Consider the following 20113-nt stretch of genomic DNA (forward strand, 5'->3'; position numbering starts at 1 on the left):
TATGATTCGGGCAGAGACTGGCTGTTCTGTGACCCGGCCGGTCTCTTACGTTGTGTGAACATAGCCTAAACATGAGGAGGAAAAAAACAAAAGTTGAAATGAAAAGTAGCCCAGAAGGGAAGAGGTTAAATGAATAATAACCTCATCAATAAATACAGTATAAATATAAAAAGAAAAAAATTATGTTAGTAAGAATAAATAATAAATAACGCCTGAGGTGAATGGGCTGTGTGTGGCTGCTGCAGGACACACAGCGACTACACGACACCTGCTCCGTGCTGCCTTTATATCACAAGTCAATTCCTGAGGGCGAAACCATTTCCACGGAAGCATGGGGGTGACCTATTAGTCTGTTCAGGTGAAAACATAAAATAAATGAATAAAGGAGTCTCTGGAACGTTACTATGACAGTTCTTGATACAGTACTGTACAATCGTATCTCCTACAGAATACGGCATGATTGTCCCATAGGAGGCGCCCCCCCCCCCCCGGTTGGGATGAGCCGTATCCAGGGGCAGTGGAAGGCTCGGGCTGTGACGTCACCGCTTAGATTCCCGCAGGACGGCTGCGCAGCTCAGCGCGAAATTCAAATGTTCCACCGGGGAGATCGGTACCGGGCCACCGTGTCCAAGTGCTCGGCCCTGGGCATGGAGATCAAGCGGAAGAAGATCCGCGAGAGCGCCATCTTCCCCTCCCAGGAAGTGAGTTGTGATTGAAATCTGGCGTCTCCATGGCAGACAGGGCGCCCAGTGTACCGGCTATAGAGGGAGGGCCCCGGGCCAGGAAGGGGTTAATGCACAATGGGATCACTGAGCGATTGTATGCACGGCTCCTTTGTGTGGGCACGGACTGCAGTATAGCTCTATGGGGACCAACTGACTGACACCAAGGGACACTGATCGCCATCATTTATTGACACTTTATTAACTTGTGTATATATATTCGGGGAGCACTAGAGTTGGAGCCTCTATCAGGGTGTAGGGGGCTACTGGCTCTATGTTCTGTATTATTGGCCATATTTCGGAGATCACCCCTGTGGGATCTGATCCAGGGATCTCCTAGACCCCGCCGCATAGAGTTCTACAACATAAATCTTCCATATATGACCAATAAAACAGTTACTATTAGGGACATGTTCACACCTTCAGATCAGTGGCAGAAAATCTGTGTCCTTCACTGAAACAAATCAGTGTATATAATAGTGGTATTACTGTATGGGGACGCTGTTGCACTTTTAGTGTCCTCATATGCTGCGTTTACACGGAATGATTATCGTGCGGATTTGCACGATAACGATAGAATTTGAACGATAATCGTACATGTAAACGCTGCAAACAATCAAACGACAAACGAGAAATCGTTCATTTTGATCTTATAATGTTCTAAAATCGTTCGTTGTTCACAAAAAAAAAACGCAGTCGTTCGCCGATTTAACCAATGTGTGAGATAGGCTTAAGCGATCGCAAAACGAATTTCCGTATGATATATCGTACCGTCTGAACGCTGACCGTTATGAAAAAAAATCGTTACTCCGACATCGTTAATCGTACGATCGGGCCAATTATTGTTTCGTGTAAACGCAGCATTACACGGAGCAAATTTTAACGACTAACGATTAACTTGTTAACCTGAAATCGTTCACCATAATATACAGAACCGTTACTATGACCGTTTATTCCTTCTGATCCCAGCTAAACAATGTGCAATTACACTAAACTATTAGTGGAAAAAATGCGGAACTTGAGCGAACGAATGTGGAATTACAGCGAACGATTAACGATAATTTTAGGTTTAGATCTAAATCAACGACATACGATTTTTTGATCGTTGCCTGCAATTACGCCGAATGATTATCGTTTAAATTCGAACAATATAACGATATTTTGCACGATAATCATCCCGTGTAATAGGGCCCTTACTGTGTGGAGCTGCTAAAGGGGCGTAGTATGACTGTGTTGGTGACACTACTGAGTTCTGTTACGGTCTTGGGTGTCTTAAGGTCTTAAGGAGTAAAGGAACTGCAGATTGAGAATTTGTGGTGGAAGAGACATGAGGCTGGAGAATAAGAGCTATCCGCAGACACCAAGATGTTCATTGTGGTATTGGCCATAAAGATAGAAGACCACCTGCAGGCAGTGTTTACCTGTCACGTGTATCTTTGGGTGGGATGTGCGTTCTGATACCCATGGTGTGGGCATCAGGAGAACATGCCCTGGGTCTGCAAAGGACAATTGACTTATTACTGAGAATGCAGGTAGCTGAGCAGAAATGATGGCTTTGTATTAGTCTCCATACTATTCCCAGTGATGTGGGTCACACTATATGCCAGGCTCCTGTGTGGCGGAGCTGCCTGGTCTTTGTATCTCTCTGCCTTTGCCTTGCTTGTGTACATGAGCTCTCTATGCTTCAGAGTTGTCCAGCCTGTAGTGCTGCTTTGAGGATTATCTGGTAAAGTAGTCACTGGTAAGATTTTTTTTTTTTTTAATTTTCTGAACATTTTGAAATACACTCATTGACAAAAAAAATTATGCAGGAAAAATTGGATAAAACTTTATATGTTTGAATGTAATGATGATATAATACAGTACTAGAGTGAAAGGATATGTTTGTTAGGGAAACTGTAGAGTGAAATTGAAAGGAGGCTCTGATAGCCTGAGAGATATTCCTGGGAAACCCTTAGGGTGTTATTACACGGGTTTACGATAATAATTGTAATTGTAATTGCTCGTTTACTGGACCTATTACACGGCCTGATAATCGTTTAACAAGGCGTGCATCAACATCATTACCGATGTCCTTGCAGCCCTTGCTTGAACTGTATACATTACCTATCCATGCTGCAGGGCTCCTCTTACGCTTTGCTTTTTCCCGGGTCCCTCGCGCTGCAGCTTCAGAGAGGCCTGTCTGAGCTAACAGGCCGCTCAGGAAATCACTGGCCGCGGCGGTCCCGGCCTGTGATTGGCTGAGCGGCCTGTTGACTCAGACAGGCCTCTCTGAAGCTGCAGCGCGAGGGACCCGGGAAAAAGCAAAGCGTAAGAGGAGCCCTGCAGCATGGATAGGTAATGTATTCTGTTTGCATATCGTTGGCCGCGCACCGCTATTACATGTAGCGGTGCGCGGTCGGCACCAGACAATTATAGGTCAGAACCTATGTCAACGATCGGCTGATTGTTGTGTTTATTACACGGAAAGAAAATCAGTCGGATAGGGCCAATTCGGCCGATTATCGTTGCGTGTAATAGTACCCTTACTGTGAGTGGGCTCACCAGATTACCACACCAGCAGGGGGCAGTGTGTCGCTCGACATCAAAGGGAGGAATAAAGCGCTCACTATGAGGCCTCCGTACTTATACCTGATTTTCAGATACACTTCTTCTTAACAACTTGATCAGAATGGCCTAGATGGTGATCATTTTGCTGAAACAATCATCCTGTGTCTTAGTACAATAAATATGCCCATCCGCCAAAGCCTGGGAACTGTCTAAAATGTGTGCATGGTATTGAAATGTCCAGCAGTCAGCGATCTCTCACTAAGAGGTACACTTTGCAGAAGTAGCCTCCGAGAGCCTTTTTATAGGGCAGTGGGGAAAGCATTTCACGCCCTCTTGTAGTCAGACCACAACCATGTACATATCTGCCTGAGACATAATGGCATGCCAATTCACCTGTTTACGGTGGTATGATCTGCACAGAGATTCAGTGTGACAGGTACCGTTCAGGTACTTATTCTACCTAACATAAGGCAGTATGGGTCTCAAGTGCCTGGTAGATTAACTCCTTACATGCCAAAGTCAAATCGTGATCGCAGCGTGTAAGGAATCTGCATGAAATGTTTAACCCTGTGCAGATGGGCTTCCATGTCAGGAACTATCCGTAGCAGGAGATGTTTGACCTTGGGGTTTGCTCCTACTCTAGTCAGTTCCTTATATGGACAGAGGTGGCAGTAGAGAACACTTTGTCAAATTGGAATTGGTTTAAGAATAACTTGGATTGAGAGTGTTTTGCAAGAAGTGCTCACAGTTCTTCAAAATTGTGACTTGGTTTGAGAGCATTGCTTTGGTTTAAGAGCTCCCTGTACTGGGTGGGAGGGGAAGTGGGGGAGGGGCACGGTCTGCATAGCTGGGTCTACAGCACTGTACTCTGACCCAGGAAGTCTCCCTCACCTTCCAAATCATAGCAGATCCACTTAAAGGGAACCTGTCACCCCCCGTGCCGGGGTGACAGGCTCCCGACCCCCCGTTAGAGCCCCTTATACTCGCCTAATCCCGCCGGGTCCCGCTTCTGGAGGTGGTCGGGTGACGAAGATCTCAGCCGCTGCAGCCCGGCGCGCGCGCTGAGAGATGAGTCCAACGCTCATAGAGAATGACGGAGCGCTGGACTCTCCTGTCATTCTCTATGGGTGTTGGACTCATCTCTCAGCGCGCGCGCCGGGCTGCAGCGGCTGAGATTTCCGTCACCCGACCACCTCCAGAAGCGGGACCCGGCGGGATTAGGTAAGTATAGGGGGCTCTAACGGGGGGTTGGGAGCCTGTCACCCCGGCACGGGGGGTGACAGGTTCCCTTTAAGGCTGAGGCTCACATCAGGGGACAGAACTGTGGAGGTAATCTTGCCGTAGCCTTCTCTCCCTGGAAAGAGAGTGCTGCTATACTGTTCACACCCTATACCCCACTCATTCCTTCCTGCAGTCTCTGTTATCCCTTGTGTTTCCAATCCTCTCCATTCCTGCTATATTGGTCCTGCTCTTACACATAGCTATACACACTGCAGTTGCTATAATGTGCCTGCACTCACACTCATTTATAAACACTGCTGCTATACTGTGCTTGCACTTACACTCAGCTATACGCACTGCTGCTGTCACTGTCCTCCAGCACAGCTCTTCCTGATTGGTCCATTCTGAACACACATCCCCTTCCCCTTCGCTGTCATGTGACCACACAGACCTCTGACAGCAGCCCTGCTTCTCTTTTCTAGCCTGTTGTACTATGCTACTGCCTTATGGGGATCTGCAGTTCCATCCTGTATCTACAAACTGCTGCTGTTTTTTTTTTTTAAGGATTATGCACATAGTATACATTATACTCCACATGCTGATTGCTATACTGTACAGTAACTTATAATATCACATATCCAGCTTTCTAAATGTTTGTTTCATTTGTTTTACATGTTATTCAGAATTAAAAAAAATTAATTTAGGGTGTGGAACCAATTGTCTACATTTCTATGATTTCTTATAGGAAAATATGCTTTGGTTTAAGAGTGATTTGGATTACAAGCACGGTCCCGGAACGAATTGTGCTTGTAATCCAAGGCACCACTTAATGTACCTCCACCAGGGCATAGAGCAGCTGCAGTTCACAAGAGTGAAAATGAAGGGATCCATCAAAAGCCTTTGTCCCAATGCTCCTTGCAAAAGTTTTTAGCTATCATTGTACAGGCTGTGATGTATATACAGGTCACCTGTCTGCTGATAGCAGGCTCTGTTTCTGGGACAGGCTCCTGCAATACTACAGTACTGAAGGTCACTACACCTTGGTGATAACAGCATATAACAATTTTTTTTTTTTCAGTACCGTATTCTCTTTTTGTAATTTTTTGTTGTATTTTTCAATATAAGGACAACTGTATCCAGGAGAAGCTCGGCTTTGAAATCCGCATGCGTGAGGGCATATGCAAGCTGCTGTCCGTCAGCACGCAGAAGGATCAGATACTAAATGCAGTGAAAAATCTCATGACGTGCAATGCCCGGATCCAGGCGTATACCACACAGCTTCATTCTCCACTGGAAGCAAGTAATGCGGTGAACATGGGCAGGAGGTATGTTCATGGAGAAGATAGCTGCTATACTGATAAAGAATATCCATAAATGCTCCTGTCCTGATGCTGTGCCGTTATTTCATTTGACCTTCGCCATAGAACAAAGGTTCATTCATATCTCACCTATTTCTCTTAGTATGTTGTTTGATGCATAGTACATCACCAGACACCTGTGTGCTGTCACCTTTACAGATAAAGAATATAGCTGCATTACATGGCCTTAAAATGGTTAGGATTTGTGGGTAAAAATACAAAAGGAAAACCTGTGTAAAAGCACACAAGATTAAAGATGACTACCCTGTCATTTGTACTACTACTTCCTTACAGTGAACACCTTTTTTTTTTTCTTTTTCCCCTTACTGAACTAAATGCTAAGATCTCATAATGTGGTTTCTTACTACCATCTGCTGGTCATTTCTTGTAACTACACATCTTTATCTGGGTTTGCATTCATAAAAGTATGTTCCTATAGAGTTTAAAGGGGTTATCCAGCGCTACAAAAACATGGCCACTTTCCCCCTACTGTTGTCTCCAGTTTGGGTGAGGTTTAGAAACTCTGTTCCATTGAAGTAAATGGAGCTTAATTGCAAACTTCACCTAAACTGGAGACAACAGTAGGGGGAAAAGTGGCCATGTTTTTGTAGCGCTGGATAACCCTTTTAACAGCTTATAGTGGTAATTTGAAAATTTATATATATATATATTTTTACTTGATTTTTAAATCTGAGCTTATTTGTAGTCATTTTTAGAGCATAGTATGTGTTCACATCATGTGAATGATGTCTGTCTGGAATATACAGGGCAATTTGCAGCATGTACGGCTTTTTGCGAACTCCAGTAGCCGAATGTTTCCTTTTAGCTGTATAAACCCCTTCCTCCTTATGAGATTGTTGGCAAATTTATAGTTACTCGCACATTCAAATAGTCGTAACTCTGTTTTTTCATATAATGAGCCGTATGAGGGCTTATTTTTTGTGGGACCAATGGGCCTTTTTAAAGACACCCTTTCGTTTATCATAGAACATACTGCAAAACAGTAAAAATATATTTCTGGACCGAAATTGGAGAAATACCTACAGTTCTGCAACTTTTGTTCCTTTTTTTACTAACATGATTCTAACTTCTATAGCCTTCTCTTTTTTTTCATCTTTGGAGAAGTGTGATGGCTGCATGTTGCAATCAATATTAAACTACCGTGATTGGACTGAAGTCCGCTTTGGTAGTTGCAGACAGGTGTCGGCTGTAGCATACAGCAGACATCCACCTTATATAGCATGGGCCCAGCTTCCCACTCTATCTGCAGTGCCCGCCAGGCTGCTGTAAATTGGTTTCAACATGGAGAGAAAGGAGTGGCTGCACATCCCACCTATGGCCGATACTAATGCCCCTAGGCCTATTTTAAAAACCAACACCAGGATGTTGGTATATAATTTGATCAAACCATATTGCCCCGTGTACCACGTCCAGGTCCCCTGGTTCACACGGGTCCCTATGCTAACTCCACACTGTCGGTCAGCGACCGCCAACCCCACAAAGCGTGCACATGCAGGGAAGGGAGGCCATGGAATGGCTCTGCAACCCCAATGTCACAGGACCAAACCCAAAATGCACCACCGGCGGGGAAGGCTGCCTCCAAAGTATGAATATGGTATTGCACTCACCACCACTGCTGCAGACAGAATAGGAAAGACATAAGGCTGCTCCCAAACAACACAAGTATAAATAGGTCTATTGGCAGCCGTTAACAAGTTAAAAAGCATAGTAGTCTGTCTTTCAATACACTGGGGCCTTACTATCAATAAATATGTAAAAAATAAAATACAGTATGAGGCTGGGTTCACACTACGTATATTTCAGTCAGTATTGTGGTCCTCATATTGCAACCAAAACCAGGAGTGGATTAAAAACACAGAAAGGATCTGTTCACACAATGGTGAAATTGAGTGGATGGCCGTCATATAACAGTAAATAACGGCCATTATTTCAATATAACAGCCATTGTTTTAAAATAACAGCAAATATTTGCCATTAAATGGCGGCCATCCACTCAATTTCAACATTGTGTGAACAGATCCTTTCTGTGTTTTTAATCCACTCCTGGTTTTGGTTGCAATACTGACTGAAATATACATATACTGACTGAAATATACATAGTGTGAACCCAGCCTAAATGAAAAGTGTGTATTAGCATGCTTCAAAATAGATATTTTTGGACTCTTATTATTTGTTCTGTCACCTTTTTGTTTCATAGGTCATCAGATGCTGGACTGAATCAACGCTTGGCCTGTCCTGGACAGCTCTCTATAACAGGTACCAGTGTGTTTGACAATTTGTCACACAATTGGAATCCCCTTTTTTTTTTCCCCATCTAGACAAATCAATGATCCGCTTATTAGCCCTGAGGCCTGTTCTACAAACACAATACAAACACATTTTTACTTCTCTTGTGGCAGCAAGTCCCGTTCCAACCGTGAACTAAACTGACAGCTTGTAGTTCACATCACCAGGAATACAGGTGGGATGGGTCTTGTGGCAGTAATATGGATGCAAGATGTGTCTCCATATTATACCTGGCCTGCAGATACTGCAATAGTGCATGTTTACTGCCTTTCCCTCTTTAAAGGGGTACTCCGGGCAAAAACATAATTTTAAATGTTATTACATAAGGAAAGTTATACAAATCCCTAAAATACACTTATTATGGGAAAGGCACATATAGTGCTATTTCCCCTAATTTATTAGATCAGGCAGGCTTTACTTCCTCAAAAAAATTGTGATGTCACGTCTTAAGCATCCGTTCCAGGCAGGGGGCGCACTATATGTAGAAGAACAGAAGTCCCAAAATACTAGTGACCACAGTTCTACTGCAGTTTACAGCAGTGCTTTGTTATTATAGTACTGTGCCTGCATCTGTGTTAGGGTGTTCATTATAAGTGATAAAATGGCACCTTAGTAATTAGCCCCATGCTAATTCCTTTCTCTGCTTCACCACCGCGGCACGTCTCTGTGCAGGAACGCCACTGCCGGGTGTTCTTCCAGGCAAACAGACAGGTTACTTAGGGCTAGGGCCGGGGTGCGTACCTCTGCTCTGATGTTACCGCGACCACAGCTCTGACGCGCCTGAGCGATCTGCTGCTGTACTTGAGGCCCTGGTCTCCGAGGAGAATTAGGCCGCAGGAGGGATCGGTGGTCAGGACCCCCAAATTTGGTCTCCTTTTATGTCCTGTGCACCCCGCTGCATCCTTGGTAACATCAAAGCTGAGGTACACACCCGGCACCAGCCCTAAGGAGGAGAGACCGAGGGGCCCGGAAGAACACCCATCCCCGGTAACATCAAGCAGAAGTATGGACCACAGCACCAGCCTTAAGGAGGAGAGAGAGAGGGGCCTGGAGAACACCCAGCAGCAGCGTCCCTGCATCTCCCTCTCTGCTTCCCCTCTGCTGCTTCACCTCTGCGGCACGTCTCAGTGCAGGGACGTTGCTGCTGGGTGTTCTTCCAGGCCCCTCTCTCCTCCTTAGGGCTGATGCCGGGGTGCGTACTTCTGCTTGATGTTACCGGAGATGGGTGTTCTTCCGGGCCCCTCTCTTTCTCCTCCTTCGGGCTGGTGCCGGGGTGTGTACCTCAGCTTTAATGTTACTAAGGATGCAGCGGGGTGCATAGGACAGAAAGGAGACCAAATTTCGGGGGGCCAACCACCAATCCCGCCTGCAGCCTACTTCTCTGAGACTGGGGCCTCAAGTACAAGTGAGGTCGCAGTAACATCAGAGCAGAGGTACGCACCTCGGCACCAGCCCAAAGTAACCTTTCTCTTGGCCTGGAAGAACACCGGAGACGCGGACAGGTGCCGCGGTGGTGAAGCAGAGAAAGGAATCAGCATGGGGCTAATCACTAAGGTGCCATTTTATCACTTCTAACGAACACCCTAACACAGATGCAGGCACAGTACCATAATAACAAAGCACTGCTGTAAACTGCAGTAGCAATGTGGTAACTAGTATTTTGGGACTTCTGTTTTTCTACATATAGTGTGCCCCCTGCTGGACCCTGCCTGGAACAGACGCTTGAGACGTGACGTCACAATTTTTTTGAGGAAGTGAGCCTGCCTTTCCCATATGTGCATTTCACATAATAAATGTATATTAGCGATTTTGCATAACTTTCCTTATGTAATAATTAGAGATGAGTGAACCTGGAGCATGCTCGATTCGATCCAAACCCGAACTTTCGGCATTTGATTAGCGGTGGCTGCTGAAGTTGGATAAAGCCCTAAGGCTATGTGGAAATCATGGATATAGTCATTGGCTGTATCCATGTTTTCCAGACAACCTTACAGCTTTTTCCAAGTTCAGCAGCCCCAGCTAATCAAATACCGAACGTTCGGGTTCGGATCGACTCGAACCCAAACCCGGTTCGCTCATCTCTAGTAATAACATATTTAAAAATGTTATGCCCAGAGTACCCCTTTAAATCTAACATGCAAATTGTATCTTGTCCCCCCACAAGCTTTTTTTTTTTCCTTTATATTAGTACAACTTAATACTACAGCACATATGGTTATATATCTCTGCCCACCTCTAGTCACCTATTTTTATATAACCTACCTTGCTGTTCTGCTGCAAAGTTACCCATTAGCTCAAAGACAAACTTTTAATTTTTTTAGCCTCAGAAAAAATGCCTTTTTTTAAATATACATTTTGTTTTGTGGTCCATTTTTTTTAATGCATTTTTTTTTTAATTATGGGGGAGATTTAACTGGTGTAAAAGTAGAATTGTCTTAGTTGCCCCTAGCAACTAATCAGATTCCACTTTTTATTCATCACAGGTCCTTTGGAAAATTAAAGGTGGAATCTGATTGGTTGCTAGGGGCAACTAAGACAATTCTATTTACACCAGTTTGATAAATCTCCCCCATTGTGTTTAAAGAGGTTTCACACACAAAGCTAATTTTGTGCTAGTATTTTTTTTTACACCCTTTGTCTATGGTAAAACTGACTTATATATGTTCGTCAAGTTGGTAAGATTACAATGATATAACTTTTATTTTAACAGCTTTTAAAAAAAATTAAAACCTTTAAAAAAAACAAAACTAAATGTTCCTTTAAAATTGCTCTATTGCCATCCTTATAACGATTGAATTTTTTGGTCTATGGGGCTGTGTGAGGTGTCATTCTTTGCACCATGATCTGTACTTTCTATCGGTACCTTGATTGCGTATATGCAACTTTTTAATCGCTTTTTTTCAAAAATTTGTCTGAGTTTGATGCGACCAAAAATCAGCAATTTTGCACTTTGAATTTTTTGGCGTTTACCGTGCGAGATCCAGAATGTGATAATTTAATTAATTACACGCGCGACAATACACTTATTAATTTATTTTTATTGATAAAATGGGAAAAGGGGGGTGATTCAAACTTTTATTAGGGGAGGGGATTTTTTTTTTCATTAAAGGGGTAGTGCGGCGCTAAACAATTATTCACTAAATAACACACATTACAAAGTTATACAACTTTGTAATGTATGTTATATTAGTGGATCGCCCCCATCCCCGTGTTTCCCCCCACCCACAGCAGACCCGGAAGTGTAGTGCTCTATACATACCTGCCTCTTTCCGACCCCCGTCCGCCATCTTGTGCCAATGATGTCATCTTCGGACGGACGGCCGAACCGCTCCGACCTTCCCTAGTGCCGGCCGCCCTCTGCCACGTCATCAGCTGCTCAGCCGCGATTGGCTGAGCACAGTTATGCTCAGCCAATCGCGGCTGAGTAGCTGATGGTGTGGGTGGGGGAAAACGCGGGGAAGGGGGCGATTCACTAACATAACATACATTACAAAGTTGTATAACTTTTGTAATGTGTGTTATTTAGTGAATAATTGTTTAAAAAAAATTTTTCCCCACGTATAGTAATTAGAAGTCTTTTAGAAGACTTTTAATACAACTGTAAGTAAAAATAGGAAAGAACAAAGTCGTGGACCAACACTAGAAGTTGTGTCAAACAAGTATTTATTAGGGTGAAAAAAAGCTATGTACAGTGTGAATTGTCCCAAACCAGGGACTGGTAACGCACAAATGAGGACAGGGATAATTAGGAGCGGCTATGAAAGGGCGTCCCCCTCACCAAGCAGAGAAATACCCTGGATCTTGTTCCACCTGTCCATTGCCTAGTGTCAGTAAAAGTCCCGTTAGTTTTTCGCTAGGTATATGATAGTCTGTTATGCACTGTATGTTAATTCATGCAAATAGGCTGTTATCAGGTTAGTTAGAGTTCCACATCCAAACTTCATCTGATGCATTTCCCCCACAGAGATAACAATCTTCTGGGTTCATCAGGGATGATCCTGGATCTAACAGCCAAATTAAAGGAGTTCACAGCCCAAAGGTAGAGCGTAATCTGTAAAATCCAGATTATTAGGATGCAGCAATAGGATGGTGCCCGCTGTGTATCCTAGGAGTGAGGTGTCTTCCTATTCACCCCGTTTAATGACCAGGTAGGATAAGTGTATAAAGCTTCAGACGTTTTATAAACGCACACAAGGGTTACATTTACATATTACACAATTAAATAATAAGAATAAATAAAAATACCAAGTGTATACAAGACCTGCTCGTTGGAGCTTACTGACTAGAACTGGGGTCAACATGAGGCACAAGTGCTTTATTTGCCCGTTGTCCGGCCATTGTACATAGTCGGAAAGAACAGGATGAGCCAGTCACACCCCAATTCCTGATTGCAGGTAAAGCGTATAAAGTGCATGGAACCATAGGAGAAATATAGAGTAGAGAGTGAGGGGACAGCAGAAGGGGGAACAAGTTTAGGGAATGTTAGAAGCGTGCCTGAAAAGATGAGTCTTCAGGGTGCGCTTGAAGCTGTATGTATTGGGTATGAGTCTGAGGTCTTTGGGTAGAGCATTCCAGAGAACTGGTGCAGCACAAGAGAAGTCTTGGAGATGAGGGAGGAGCTTTATGGAGGGGCAGAATTGTGGAGAGCTTTATGGGTGAGGATAAGGAGTTTAAAGTGAATTCTGGACTTAAAGGGGTAGTGCGGCGCTAAAAAATTATTCACAGAATAACACACATTACAAAGTTATACAACTTTGTAATGTATGTTATGTCTGTGAATAGCCCCCTTCCCCGTGTCCCACCCCCCCCCACCCGTGTATCCGGAAGTGTGGTGCATTATACATTACCTGATCCGTGTCTAGGGCCGTCCGCCACGTCACAACTGTGCTCAGCCGCGATTGGCTGAGGACAGTTATGCTCAGCCAATCGTGGCTGAGTGGCTGATGACGCGGCCGCATCATCAGCTGCTCAGTCGCGATTGGCTGAGCACAGTTATTTTCAGCCAATCGCGGCTAAGCATCGGATGACGCTGCAGAGGGCGGCCGGCATTCGGAACAGACGGAGCTGTTCGCCGACCGTCCGCAGAAGACGTCACTGAATGAAGATCGGAGACGGGTGTCTGCATGTGACAGGTGAGTATATCGCATCACACTTCCGGGTACACGGGTGGGGGTGGTGGGACATGGGGAAGGGGGCCATTGACAGACATAACATAAATTACAAAGTTGTATAACTTTGTAATGTGTGTTATTCTGTGAATAATTTTTTACCGCCGCCCTTTAATGGGTGACTGGCACAGGAAAGAGACATCAATGTAACGACTGGAGAGGAATGGCTGGAGAGGGGAAAGAGCAGTGCAGTATACATTATACAGCACTGATCCATTAGATCAGTTCTGTATTACTCTAGGCTACTGCAGCCCAGATCTATAGATTACTTAGCCGGTATCAGCGTCAGTGTCTGACACCAGAGATGGGCTATAGAAGACATTTAAATACAGCTGTCACAGCTACAGCGGTCCACGCCCGTTAATAACCTTGGTCCTTGACTGAACATAGCAGCTGGGTGTGGCGGGGTTGTATTGCGACCCCTCCCTGAATCCCCATATTAAAGAGGTATTCCTATCTCAACTAACACAGTTAAAGCTAGGCTTACATCTGTGTTTTTGTCTCCTAAATTCCCTTTCCATTCAGTTTAGGTCCCTATTTACGTCAATGGGTTTTGATTCAGATCACGTTGCATTAGTTGTGTTCCGGTTTAGTTCAGTCCATTTGTACTCCTTTTTTTTTTTTTTTTTTTTTGACAAAGTTTTCTGTCTGTTAAAAATACAAAGGACTATGATTAAAATCAGTAAACTGAGCTTCCATTACATCAGTTTATCTGTTGCCCAAATAGAACAGAGAAACAAAGTGGTGGGTGGTAACTTGGACAATGAGCTGTTCATAGTGGGAGGGAATAAGCAGTATATTAATAATTAATAAGAGAATAAGGCAAGTTTGTTAAATGAATGTATTTGCAAAAATGTTTATCTTGACAAGTCCTAAAAGTATAACTATGTTAGCTGAGATGGGAGTACCCCTGAAAGTCTATCCTGTTTTATACTTTAGATCATCCAATATTTTTGTAGCCCATCTTTGGACCCATTAGTTTCTATTATAATGCTACCTCTGGCAGCCATTAGAGTGTCAAAGAATGTTTTCCTCTGTGGATTGGCCCTTTTTTATTACTACACGCTCTAAACTGTCCCATTTTGTAATGGCTGAAAATGTTTAGAGTTTTTTTTGCACATTGTCTCTTTCCCGGCTTATTTATGGCTTTTGTTCTTAAAAAGAGCAGAACACTGTTACAAACAAGCATTCTTTTGTTTCTGGGGCAGCAGGTAAATTTTTGAGTGTATGTTATTATAGCAATTACATAAGTTTCAGTCTCCAGGGATACAAGCAGCAGTACCTTTCTAGGGCTCAAATAGGTCAAGGGTTGCAAAGCAAGATTATATAAAAGAGCTGGCAGAGATGCTTAAGTTGTTTTTCTTCACAATATATCCACATGGATCCCTCGAGACGTATTACATAATTACCTTTTTTTGTGGCTGGAATGATTAAAGAAGGAGAAAAAGCTGAAACACGCTCCCGTTGCGTTAGCAACGTCGGATTAGATCATTCATAATTCTGCCAGCAGATTTCCTAGCAGTCGATACGGGCAGGCAGGGTTTTTGCACCTGTGATTTATCTGCAGTAGAAGTACCAGCTCTGTCTTAATGGTCATAAAAAAACATATCAGAATGAATTCGCACCTTTTGCTAAATGCCAAGCAAGACCTGCGTTGCAATCCTGGTTTAATCTCTCAGATGTAATACAGTTTCCTGCAGTCAACAGGTAGTGAAAATGTTTTATAGGCTTTTAAATTGAATATACTTTTTCTTGCTGCTCTTGTTCAAGGAGATCTCTGGGGGGAAAACCCCCGCCGCAGCATTTTGAGCATTTTGTGTCTTAATGCTGCCAGCATTTGTGGCTCCGAGAAGCCAGACCTGTATTCTTTTATACAGTGGCACCTGGCTAGGCCATATATATATTAGGCCCTGTGTAATTTATGACTACAAGGTTTGCAAAAGCATGAAAGGAAAAGTGTTGTATTGCTGTATCCACAGAAATATACTTTTTCTCCTTCTGTTATTGAGCAATGAAACTGCTGCCTAGGATTACTTTATTGCAAATTGAAATATTTACTATTATGTGCAACATATTCATGGACCTATTTGTCAAGGGCTATAGTTTTGCATTTAATGTACTATGTATTCTACTCCATAGTCTCCCCACACGTACACAATAAATCAGTGGCATGTGATTTATTACCTAGAGTAATGGATATTGATAAATGAACTACTTGTAACTATAGTGTTCCATGGAGAATTGGGGCGACATAATGGTGCTGTTTACCATTAACAATACATGAAAAAAGACTTCAGAAGAGAAGGATTTAGGGGTAGTGATTTGACAGCCATATAGTGAATCAACAGTACAGCTAGGCGGTAGGTAAAGCAAATCGTATGCTGGGCTGTTTAGCTAGAGGTATAACCAGTAGGAAGAGGAAGATTGTGATCCCGCTGTATAGAGCTTATTGTGAGACCACACCTAGGATACAGTGTCCGATTCTGGAGACCTCGCCTATAAAGAGATGTTGATGAAATCGAGTGGGCCCAGATATGGCAAAAAAGTAAAATAAATTGGTGGGAGTTTTGAAGCATAAAACATATGAATAAAGACTATATGTGTTGTCTGGATAAAAGAAGGGAAAGTGGGGACATAACTGAAATATTTAAATATCTTAAAGTGTCACTGTCGTTACAAAAAAATTTTGATCAGTCCGGGTCTTCAGACCCATATCGTTAGAAAAAAAGTCAAATTTATAATGGAGCTTTAAGAAGCCTGATCCTTCTTTTTTTTTTTTTTTTTTTTTTTTTTTCTTCCTTTCCTTAGATATGAGCTGAACACTAAGACCCAGACCGATCAAAACCTTTGACATGTCTCTATGACATGTCAAAAGTTTTTTTTTGTAAGACTGTGACTCTTTAAAGAACTAAGTAAAGTTAAGGATTTTTTTTTATAAATAATTGAAAACAAGAACAAGGGGTCACAACAAACTTCCAGCAGATGTCATGGATAAATCTATAATAACTAGATTTTAACATGCCTGGTATAAACATATCTGTCCTAAGATGATACTATGCAAAACAAGAGTCCGTGGAGCCTCAGTTACGAGTCTCAAAACACGGGATAGCCAGATATCTCTAGCCTGTTGCCAACGGGGTGCCTCCATGATGGGGAGAGCACCACACCACCCTGATAAATAACCCCTTAAGTCCCACTCGGTTGCGAGTATTGGAACATAGACAGGGAAACAACAGGGTGGCCCCTTTTGTCAATGTCTAACTCAAGGTGCGAGTATTGCGATCATGACAAGGGCTTGCAAAGGCAGGCTTCCACCCACAGACAGCCGTTTCGGGGTTTTTGCCCCTCGTCAGTGTGGGGTAGGATTCTGGCTAGTTGGGGCAATGAAAAATCAACCAACAAAACACAGTAATCACTGAACTCAAGGAGAACAGCGAAAAAAATTCCAATGAAGTACTCAATCAAGACTCTCCACTGATGCCCCCAAAAATTTAAATATGCAAAACAAGAGTCCGTGCATAGACAGGGAAACAACAGGGTGGCCCCTTTTGTCTATGTTCCAATACTCGCAACCGAGTGGGACTTAAGGGGTTATTTATCAGGGTGGTGTGGTGCTCTCCCCATCATGGAGGCACCCCGTTGGCAACAGGCTAGAGATATCTGGCTATCCCGTGTTTTGAGACTCGTAACTGAGGCTCCACGGGACTCTTGTTTTGCATATTTAAATTTTTGGGGGCATCAGTGGAGACTCTTGATTGAGTACTTCATTGGAATTTTTTTCGCTGTTCTCCTTGAGTTCAGTGATTACTGTGTTTTGTTGGTTGATTTTTCATTGCCCCAACTAGCCAGAATCCTACCCCACACTGACGAGGGGCAAAAACCCCGAAACTGCTGTCTGTGGGTGGAAGCCTGCCTTTGCAAGCCCTTGTCATGATCGCAATACTCGCACCTTGAGTTAGACATTGACAAAAGGGGCCACCCTGTTGTTTCCCTGTCTATGTTCCAATACTCGCAACCTAGTGGGACTTAAGGGGTTATTTATCAGGGTGGTGTGGTGCTCTCCCCATCATGGAGGCACCCCGTTGGCAACAGGCTAGAGATATCTGGCTATCCCGTGTTTTGAGACTCGTAACTGAGGCTCCACGGACTCTTGTTTTGCATATTTAAATTTTTGGGGGCATCAGTGGAGACTCTTGATTGAGTACTTCATTGGAATTTTTTTCGCTGTTCTCCTTGAGTTCAATGATTACTGTGTTTTGTTCTAAGATGATACTAATAATAAATAAAATAGGGGCACACCAGGTGATCATCTTCTGCCAGCAATCTTTATCTTTTTGGCTTAGGCTGGGTTCACACTGAGTTTTTGCAGTCCGTTTTTAGCATCCGTTTTATGCAAAAAAAAAAAAAGTGAAAAACGGATATATTTGTTTGAATCCATTTTGATTAGAGATGAGCGAACCTCGAGCATGCTTGAGTCCATCCGAACCCGAGCGTTTGGCATTGGATTAGCGGTGGCTGCTGAAGTTGGATAAAGCCCTAAGGCTATGTGGGAAAACATGGATATAGTCATTGGCTGTATCCGTGTTTTCCAGACAACCTTAGAGCTTTATTTAAGTTCAGCAGCCCCAGCTAATCAAATGCCGAACGATCGGGTTCGGATAGACTCGAGCATGCTTGAGGTTCGCTTATCTCTAATTTTGATCAGTTTTTCTATTGACTTCCATTATAATAGATTAAAAAAGCATCCTTTAAAAATAAAAAAATTTACAAAAACATGGTCAGCCACGTTTTGTGTACGTTTAAAAAAACTGATGCACTTCGACCTGTTTTTCTTTTTTTCTTTTTTTTTTCCCTCCCCATAATGGAAGTCAATAGAAAAACCGATGCACACTAATCTGTTTTTCATCCGTTTTTTGCATAAAACGGACTGCAGTAATGCAGCGTGAACCCAGCCGTAGTATAAAAAAATATTAATACAGGAAAGACTGTAAATTATGATGTTAATCTTCATGAAGCGGGCAGTCACTGATATTGGGGCACCGCTGTTCTCTAATACTTTCATAAATGACACAAAGACATAGAGGATCATACAAAACAACATTTGCTTAAAATGGCAATAATCATTTGTTGTCTTATATCTTTGTTCAGGTATAAGAATTCCCCTAATGTGGAAGGATACAGAGCATTTTAGCAGCAAAGAAAGTAAGTATGCATGAGAAAACTGCTTTTTTTATGTATGTGTGATTGGTTTTGAAGAGCATGGAAACTCAACATATTCCATATCATTTGAGCTTACTGCTAGTACTCCAAACTTAAACCTAGTTGAAGTATATTGATCCAGGATCTATGTGCTACATTTTGGGTTACACTTGAGCTTTTTTTTTTTTTCAAACAAAGCGATGAAATGCAATATAGGTAGAGTACCTCTTCCAATATAATGTGAACTACATGATGACATTATCACCTATTGGATCCCTCCTCTACTCCTCCCCCCATTTCTGCTTATTTTTACAAGCAGCACGGATGGTAAGTATACACTGCTTGTTATCTTATCAGTTTCCAGGGCTGCACAAATGATACAGTGATCGTTCATGCAGCCCATGTGCTCGATTTCTCATGCCGTGTAAAGGCACTGCAAATCCAACATTTACTATCAACCTTTAAAATCCAACCTTAACCTTTACCAGAATTATGGCAGAATTATTGAAAATAGTTACATAACCTCCCTTCTATTTTCCATGACAATTCAGAAATTCCTTTGAACCTGACCTGCTAGCTGCATCACTGTCACAACATTGGGCTCTTTTATCCTCAGTACTTTCAAACCCTTTTCTGTTTTGTTTCACAGCATGAGAATCATTGTTTGACAGATTTGAGTTTTATATATTTCAATTATTAATTGTATGATCCCTGTATTCTGCAGGCTGTGCTGTAGTCAATGCAGCTGCTGTTCTATGAAGGCTAACGTATAAAAAAAATATATATATCTTGCGCATGTATAATAAATGAACACGAGCACTATGACAGCTCCACAGTGTATTGGGCCTGTTTTATTTGAAACAAATTCCAGCTTCTTTACATACTGGATATGCTAAAACATATCTGAGCTCCTTTCTGTTTAAATAAAAAGCTAGAATTATTTTAAATATTCTCCACTTTTTTCCCTCCTCTGTATCACCTGTCAGACAATTCCTGTGAAGCTTTAGGCTGCAGGGTAGAAACCACTGGCAGCAACAGCATTTCTTCCTGATGCTTGCAGTGTATTGATCAAAGCCACTTGATGATTCCCAGAAATACACTAAGGGGGAGATTTATCGAACTGGTGTAAAGTAGAAAAGTCTTAGTTGCCCCTAGCAACCAATCAGATTCCACCTTTCATTTTTAAAAGAATCTGTAAGGAATTAAAAGTGGAATCTGATTGGTTGTTAGGGGCAACTAAGCCAATTCTCCTTTACACCAGTGTGATAAATCTCCTTCTAAGGCCCTGTGCACACAGAGCAAGAGCGGCGGAATGCACCACCCTCTGTGTCATAATGACACTCTATGGGAGGCTCGCGCGCTGAAGAATGAATGTGTTCTAAGACTGTTTGAGAGTGCAAGGGAATTTGGAACTACAATGACTGTTTAACAATGCAGATGTGTGTTATTGGTGGGAAAGCATACTTGAGTAGAAATAGTGAAATTTGTACAAATAAAGCATTTTAATTGAAACGTATAGACCGTTCCCGCCGCCCTCCAGTGGGATGATCTCCCCTCCCCCTGTGACACGGCTCCATTGATTCTAATG

The 20113-nt window shown here is 42.8% G+C and overlaps 1 protein-coding gene across 2 annotated transcripts in view; it reads left to right on the forward strand.

Moving 5' to 3' along the window:
- The first annotated feature begins 561 nt into the window (after window positions 1–561).
- RTKN2 (rhotekin 2) overlaps window positions 562–20113 on the forward strand; it is a 46498-nt gene continuing 26946 nt past the window's right edge. The window contains exons 1-4 of one of the 2 annotated variants that reach the window (XM_069979065.1): window positions 562–701; window positions 5619–5818; window positions 8070–8128; window positions 18475–18528. In XM_069979065.1, coding sequence (XP_069835166.1) covers window positions 591–701; window positions 5619–5818; window positions 8070–8128; window positions 18475–18528 — 424 coding nt within the window. In that variant the 5' untranslated portion in view covers window positions 562–590. The remainder of the gene's footprint in view (window positions 702–5618; window positions 5819–8069; window positions 8129–18474; window positions 18529–20113) is intronic. The other variant, XM_069979066.1, reaches the window with a different exon arrangement.

Source organism: Dendropsophus ebraccatus, chromosome 8 (assembly GCF_027789765.1).
Source record: "Dendropsophus ebraccatus isolate aDenEbr1 chromosome 8, aDenEbr1.pat, whole genome shotgun sequence".
NCBI classification, from domain to species: domain Eukaryota; kingdom Metazoa; phylum Chordata; class Amphibia; order Anura; family Hylidae; genus Dendropsophus; species Dendropsophus ebraccatus.